A 7,466-nucleotide genomic window follows, 5' to 3' on the forward strand; every position below is an offset into this window, starting at 1 on the left:
ACAGATCAGTTTACTTCCACACACATTTTTCATCATGAAATGGCAAAAGACTTAATTTCAGCTGATTCGTTCTTCAGCTGATGTGATTAATTGATTTCTGTGTCCCACTCCTCCTTTCTTCTACCAACACACCAGTCTGGGGTTATTTAGCCCTACTCTGATTTCTTTCCCGTACCCCTCTTCCCTCCCCCACCTCCTACTTGCTATTTACAAGACCTGGAACTTCCAGGAGTTCTGGTCTTTGTAGTCCAGACAGTCAGTGGCATTGAAATTGAGCTTCCAGGCAGCTTGGTCCTTGTAGTCTAGACAGTCGACGGCTCCGAAGCCCAGCGAGGCGGCCGTGTAGCCCTGGGAGGAGAGCGAGGCCGGGGACTGGCTGAGGGGCCCCCCCATCGAGGAGGCCGTGATGGGGCTCAGGGCGCCTCCGGTGCCCGACAGCTGCGGGTGCATGGGAGACAGGTAGGAGCTACAGTCCAGGCCGGTGAAGTAGGAGGAGGAGCCTCCGTAGCTCTGGCTGTAGACCGGGGCCTGAGTGTAGGTCATGGGGTAGGCGGAGGTGCGCTGCATGCAGGGGGTGTTGGAGGCGGACAGGGGGTCTGGCAGCGGGGAGATGGAGGCCGGGCTCCAGATGGACACCGTGGCACTAGCAGAACTGGAGCTGGGGGTGATGGAGGTGCCTGGAGGAGGGGGCTGAGGGCTGTAGGGTCCATTGGAGGGGTTGGCACTGGCCTCAGAGTTGACATCCCGAGCGGGAGACGCCTTCTTTTTAGGGGGCCGTGGTTTGGACTGGCCCGTGCTCTGCTGCTGCTGCTGGCGGCACTTGGCACGACGGTTCTTGAACCAGACCTGGAGGATGCAGAGGTGCATCAGTTATATCATCACCATTCATTATCAAATGCTTAAGATGGTCCTACTGCAAAAACTGCTATTGTGAGGAAACCTCTCTCACATTTCTTTCTTTCAGCAAGTCAGTGGCGATGTATCTATTCATTTTTAGCATTAAAATGAATTATGACATGAATTAAGGCCTAAAGAAAATAAGACATATGACATTTGTCTGCATACTTGTTTAATAATGTGTTACCTGGACTCGGGACTCTGGCAGGTTGATCTTGAGGGCCACCTCCTCCCTCATGAAGATGTCTGGGTAGCGCGTTTTGGCAAACAGAGCCTCGAGGATGTCCAGCTGTGCGCGTGTGAAGGTGGTGCGCTCCCGACGCTGTTTACGAGGAGTGTCTAACAAGAGAAGAAGAAAACGTTGTTATTATTATGATGATTATTATTATGATCATTATTGTTATCATGATTTTGCTTGCGTTGTTTTTTTATGTTCGTATTTAAAAGTAAATCTGCAACAAAAGGCCTGCTGTATGTTGGTTCAAACATTCAACTAAAAAACCTCTCGATTCAACAGATAAATCGATTGCAGCACCAAAGTATATTCTAAATCAGACGATTAAAATCCCATTATTCATATTCAAGGTGGGATATTTTTCTAAGGCCCACAAAATATAATAATGTTTTGCTCATGAATCAAGTTAATTATTTGAATTATTTCTCTTGAATTCACAAAAAAATTAATTATCTCATAAACTGCCCGCGAGTGTTGTTTTTTTAATATTATGGCCTCGATATTATTTTACTTAATACATTGTGGTCGCTACATAATTTCTTCGGACCATATGGGCCTCTCGTGACATATCAGAAGAAAAGCGTCGCTGAGTAAAATATTGTATTTGTTATTACATCGATTAAAGTTATATAACACGTTTTCTATGGTTTTATTCGTTATAACTGAGGCTGTTTGAATCGAAATATACAAAGTGAAGAAACGAAAGTGACTCCAAAGCATGTGTTCTGAATTTCAAACGAATGGTCTTAACTCTAATCTGCAACAAGAAGGCCACACTTTGTATCACGCCTTCTGTCATCGTGCCAAACCTCGGCATCGTTTCATTCAAACTCTCCTCTCGAGGATGACAGATGCCACGTAGCTCACCCAAACAATATACGAAGTGTTCACTTCTGGCGAAAACAACTCATCACAATGGCACAAAGTAAAATACAATCAGCATCCTTTTGCAAATAGGTTCCATGATAAGAGCAACAGATTGGAGTCTATTTCGGTGTTAAGTCTGAGAACAGGCTGCGTTTCCATTCACACACGTTTCTTGTTGTTTTTTGACTCTATAATCCGCCGAATTTATAGGTCAAGTGAACACGTGTTCTGATGGCTGAAGAACCAGACATATATTCATACTCATAAAGCATAACCTTGATACATTTTTAAATAATGACAAAGTAAGCGAAATGGTCTTTTTTTTACTGATCATTTTACGGAAACATTTTCCGTGAATTCTTTCAGTTGAAACTACAATTAAATGACAGTTTTAAATGATTTGAGATTAAAAAGAAGACATTACTTACTGGGGTATCCAACGGCGGAGTGGAGCAGATCCATGCCCGGGCCGGACAGCGTTAACCCGTTCACGGAGTAATGGGGTTGCTTAATGTACGACATCATGCCTGCTGCTGGCTTTAAAACACTCCCTCACTACCTCACTCTCTCTCTCCTTCTCTCAGGCCGGGGGCTGGGTCTCCTAGTTAGTCTCCAGGGGGTCTCCCTCTCTCTCTCTCTCTCTCTCTCTCTCTCTCTCTCTCTCTCTCTCTCTCTCTCTCTCTCTCTCTCTCTCTCTCTCTCTCTCTCTCTCTCTCTCTCTCTCTCTCTCTCTCCCTCCCTCCCTCTCTGTTTTTTCTTTGGGTTGTTTGTCACTAAGTTGTTGGTTTGTGTTTTCCTTGCTGGCCTTGTCCTTCCTCTGTACTCTGACTTAGTGCTGTTGAACCAGGCACCTGCGCTTCCAGCTGTAGATGTAAGGACGCTGCGCCTTTACACCTGTTTTAAACTGATGCGTAAAAAAAAAACACCCACTGAATTGAAACCGGATGTGTATTTTATGTCTCCTCTATCCCGATTACAACCAATGCAACAACTAAAATCAACTCAAAGACAATAAATGCAGACACCTCATTAAAAATGATAAAGGCTAACTAAAAATAACAAAAAGCCCCGTGATGTGATGCACTTTCTCCCTCCAAGTCGTGCGTAATTGCGGTGCGCACCGAAGTCGCCAAGGGACAGGTACCAAAAAGCTACAAGTTCCACAACAGCTCGGCCGTCTGGCTGCGGTCTGGTGGGTTGCTGCAAAGCGGATGGGCCTCTTTGCGGTACCTGGTCCCGGAGGAGAGGATCTGGATCTGCACGGTGGACAAGTGAGGCGAGCAAGAAGAGGCTGGCTAATTAGAAGTAACTTCTTACCCAAGTAGACACAGAGCCCTCCCTCTCTCTCCCTCCCTCCGCTCTCTCTCTCTCTCTTGGCTCCCTCTCTCCCTCTCTCTCTCTCTAGCTCTCTCTCTCTCTCTCTCTCTCTCTCTCTCTCTCTCTCTCTCTCTCTCTCTCTCTCTCTCTCTCTCTCTCTCTCTCTCTCGGGCGCTCACGCACACACACAGATTCTGTCTTTATGTATTCATGTTGGGCATGTTGTGCTAAATATGGAGGGTTTATTCGATATGTCTCTTATATTCTAATTTGTTGAAACGTTCAGGCTAAGATCCAGCAACTCGCAACTGACACCTGTTGATAGCCTAATTAGTAGGCTTAAGGTTTATTTAATGAATGCTGTAAAAAGAAAAAAGTTAATTAAGAGAGAACTCTTTTTTGTGGTTCATAAAATAAAGTGGAAAGTTGTGCTTCATATTTTTACGGTGATTATTCGGTCAAACGTAAAATAACCTAAAATAGGCCACATTGGCCTTGTCGAGTCTATCCCAGATGGACGTTTTTATTGTTACGAACCATTTTCTAAATTGGCCTCCAGCAATAATTGGGCGACCCACGCCTGAGTGTAGAGGCAGAGTTAGAGAGCAACCGAGAGGCGGCCGGATTAACAGGCAGCACAAAGACCACGTTGTTCTGTTTTTTAAATCCCCTTCTGATCCCCAACATGCTCCCTCCGGCCCATTCATCCGCTCATTCACTGTGCAGTCAATACTAATAATAATAATAATAATAATGTTAATGTTCTGCCTTGTATCATGTGTCAAAAGTTGATTTTACATAATTTGTTGGCGGATATTCTTGATGTATAAATTCAGACATGTAGGATAATATACATTTAATATCAAACCTATAGCTACATATGTGTTTTATTGAAAACCTCGCCTCGTTTTATATTTTAAATAAAACCGGAAACAGGTTATAGTCCACTAACATAACATGTTAAATAAATGAATTGTTTTCTGAAATAATTTGAGTCAGGACACACTTTTTAATTGTACCATATTTTGTATCTGCAGCTCTGTCGTTTACATATTTCGAATGGTAATTTGTTTTTTATCGTTTTATTACAATATCTCCAAATGACTCTCAGATGCCTCGTTTGTTTCCTCGCTCTGAGTCGTGTCTCCTCTCTCTGCGCTGGTCTGTGTGCCATCCTCTGCTGCGAGACAATTTCACAGTGTCCAAAGCCGATTCTCTGCGCTTGTTAATTGAATCGGATTTCTTATAGTTTAAAATCCACACACACACGCGCGCACACACACACACACACAGACACATGTAGCTCCAGCCCAAACTGTATAAGGGGTTTATCTAGCTCTGTAAAGCCAAAGCGGAGATATAAAGACACACACAGAGCGACAGAGAGACTTTACCGGCGTGTTTGAACGTTTCGAAATCTCACATAAAATGTGTCTTCACTTGCTGAGGTATGTGTGTGTGTGTGTGTGTGTGTGTGTGTGTGTGTTGCTGTTTGAGCAGGAGGCCTGTGTGTGTGTGACGTTTGGATATCTTCCGTCTCCAGCGGACGCCTCGCCTATAGCTCACATCCAGGTACGTGTTTATTTGTTTTTGTTAGTTGCTGTTTTGTTTGTTGTGGCTCGAGCAGCTTGAACTGAACTGAACCACTCGAGCTAAATGTGGGGAGTCCGACGACAATAATGTCTGGAGACCTCCAACTGACAGAGAGAGAGCGAGAGAGAGAGAGAAACAACTGCAAGAGACCTCAGATATGCCTTGGAGCGCGCGACACTGCGCGCAGAACAACCGTGCACGCGCACACTTCGTGCACCTGCTTCGCTCGGACTGATGCATTTTCTATTGTAGCCTTTTGAGAAACTTATTCTGCATTATTTCAACATAGTTTTCATGCATTTTAGCTGTTATGAGTTCTGTGCTGTTTGAACAAATCAATCAGGCCTGTTTTTAACTTTGAGCGAGGCCATTCAGCTTCATTCTACGAGATCAATAATACAAGAAACCCGAGATAAATATAGGCCGATAAAATACCAAGTAATTATCCCAATGCATTGACAGAAATAACGCGGGGAAAAAAAATATTTTTTGCTCCATTTGGATACAAGAGGCCTTTAACCACGACGTTTGTGCACCAGTTGAAAAAGGACTTCTCTGCCTCTCTCACTATATGGCTCTAAAAATATGGTTACATTGTAAGATATTAACATAAAAAAGGATATGGATGTTGCTTTTCAGTAACTTCACAATCCCTTATTATGAACATGATTAATAATAGATGTTGAGATCGGCTCACTGTGCAAATATCACTTTAAGTTTAGACTCTAAATCATAGTGAACCTTTAATTATACAGTCTAGTGGAATAAGCCCAACAGTCACACTGTACAGATAAATTATGAGTTCACTAGTTTGTTTCATCTTTAATTTATATTGAACGATCAAAAATGTCACCAGCAACTCCGCCTTCATGGTTTGTTCAGACATAAATTAACATAACGGATTAACTGCATCGGTTTTCTTTTTTAAAATCAATTTCAGTCTTTTTTTTGAGTTCGAAAAGTTGAATCTTGTGTTTTTAATGTAAATATACATAATTATATAAGCATAGCCTAAGTACTTTATATTAATGCACTTTAAGACCACGACTATGCATTTTATTGTTGCATGACATGTGAGCTTTTAGGTTGTTTGTGTGGAAATCGCTCTGGTAGTTTGGACGCACTAGAACCCGGAGCAGACACAAATTAAGGACAACCAGCACATAAGAGGCTTAGTCCATCTAATACTCCTATACACACACACACACACACACACACACGAACACACACACACGGCATTTCATGAATATCCCATTTTGAAACAAGCACGCATACACGTCCCCAAGGCAAACACTGCCATTGTATTTTCATTTAGTTTTCATTTTCTCCAAACTCTTTTGTTCCGCTTGTTGACCTGAACTTATTCCATCACTTGTGCCGCTCTGCCAGATGAAAAATGACGAAAAGGATTTTGAATTGAAATTGAAATTAAGTTTGACGTCAACGCAATCATCATTTTTGATGAAGCCTTCTGGGCCCTTTTCATGAACAGAACCTACGGCCCTATAGGCTTTCTCTTCAGTTTCACAGAATACTCAGAGTATAATGAAAGAACATTTCTTTCCCAGAATCCTCCTTGGTTTGTTATGTGCATTTCATTCCAATCCCTTGTGTGTGTGTGTGTGCGTGTGTGACGTTGAAGATGGAAACATGAAAAGAGATAAAGCTCCTAATCATTTGTGTTGCCATTGTTGAATGATTATGACACGACATAAACCCAACAACGTCCCAAAAGACCCAAAACCTACACACACACACACACACACACACACACGCATATTAACACTTTTCCAGCTGTTAAGTACCTCTGACATCATGTTATTCGATACACATGTACACACACACACACTGTATTTTTGTCTGTGTGCACACTGTGTGCGTGTGTGTGTGACAGCTACACACACACACACACGCGTGCACAGAGTTCAGCCGATTTATCATAATATGCTTTATCTGAAAAGTAAGTATCTTACCTCGGGATAAAGGGAGGAAAGAGGGGTTTGTGGCCAGATTGACAGAGGAAGGGTGGACGGAGAGAAGCGAGCGCTCGCTGCACGGGGACAGAGAGCGGGACCTTCGGCTCTGAGGGCCGGACCGATCGCTATTGATGAGGTAAACGGGGCATTAAGGGGCCGGGGGAAAGGAGGGCCGCTGACAGAGAGGGCCACAGTGATGTGTGAGTGTGTGAGTGTGTGAGTGAGTGAGTGACTGAGTGAGAGGAGGAAGGCATGTGGCGCTCACTGTGAGGGATCTGCTAGAGGGACAAGTAGGTAACAGGAGGAAACTGTATTGAAAAGTTGAGGACGGGATGGAAGGAAGAGAAGAGGAGCGTGACGATAAAACAGAACAAAAAGTGGAAGAAGTGAGAGAGCGAGAGAGGCAGATGGGGAAGGGGGGAGGAGAGGGGGAGAGTATGGGAGGGGCATTGGGGCAGACTATAGTCTGAGCTTTACAAAAGTCTCGCTGTGAATTTTATCTGTCTTTTTTGTTTTAGATTCAATTATTGATTATTTTACAACAGAGATCGGTTTGATTCTGTGTTTTAAATATTCCTGAT

The 7,466-nt window shown here is 43.4% G+C and overlaps 1 protein-coding gene across 1 annotated transcript; it reads right to left on the minus strand.

Annotated features, from left to right (window-relative positions):
• Positions 1 to 207: 207 nt before the first annotated feature.
• On the minus strand, positions 208 to 2,524 carry LOC306779726 (homeobox protein otx5-like; the record flags this gene model as incomplete). Its single annotated transcript, XM_079271710.1, has 3 exons — positions 208 to 846; positions 1,085 to 1,236; positions 2,428 to 2,524. 3 exons carry the CDS (start codon positions 2,522 to 2,524, stop codon positions 208 to 210), a joined length of 888 nt encoding a protein of 295 aa, XP_079127836.1.
• Positions 2,525 to 7,466: the final 4,942 nt, after the last annotated feature.

Source organism: Melanostigma gelatinosum, assembly GCF_949748355.1.
Source record: "Melanostigma gelatinosum genome assembly, chromosome: 7".
Lineage (NCBI taxonomy): Eukaryota > Metazoa > Chordata > Actinopteri > Perciformes > Zoarcidae > Melanostigma > Melanostigma gelatinosum.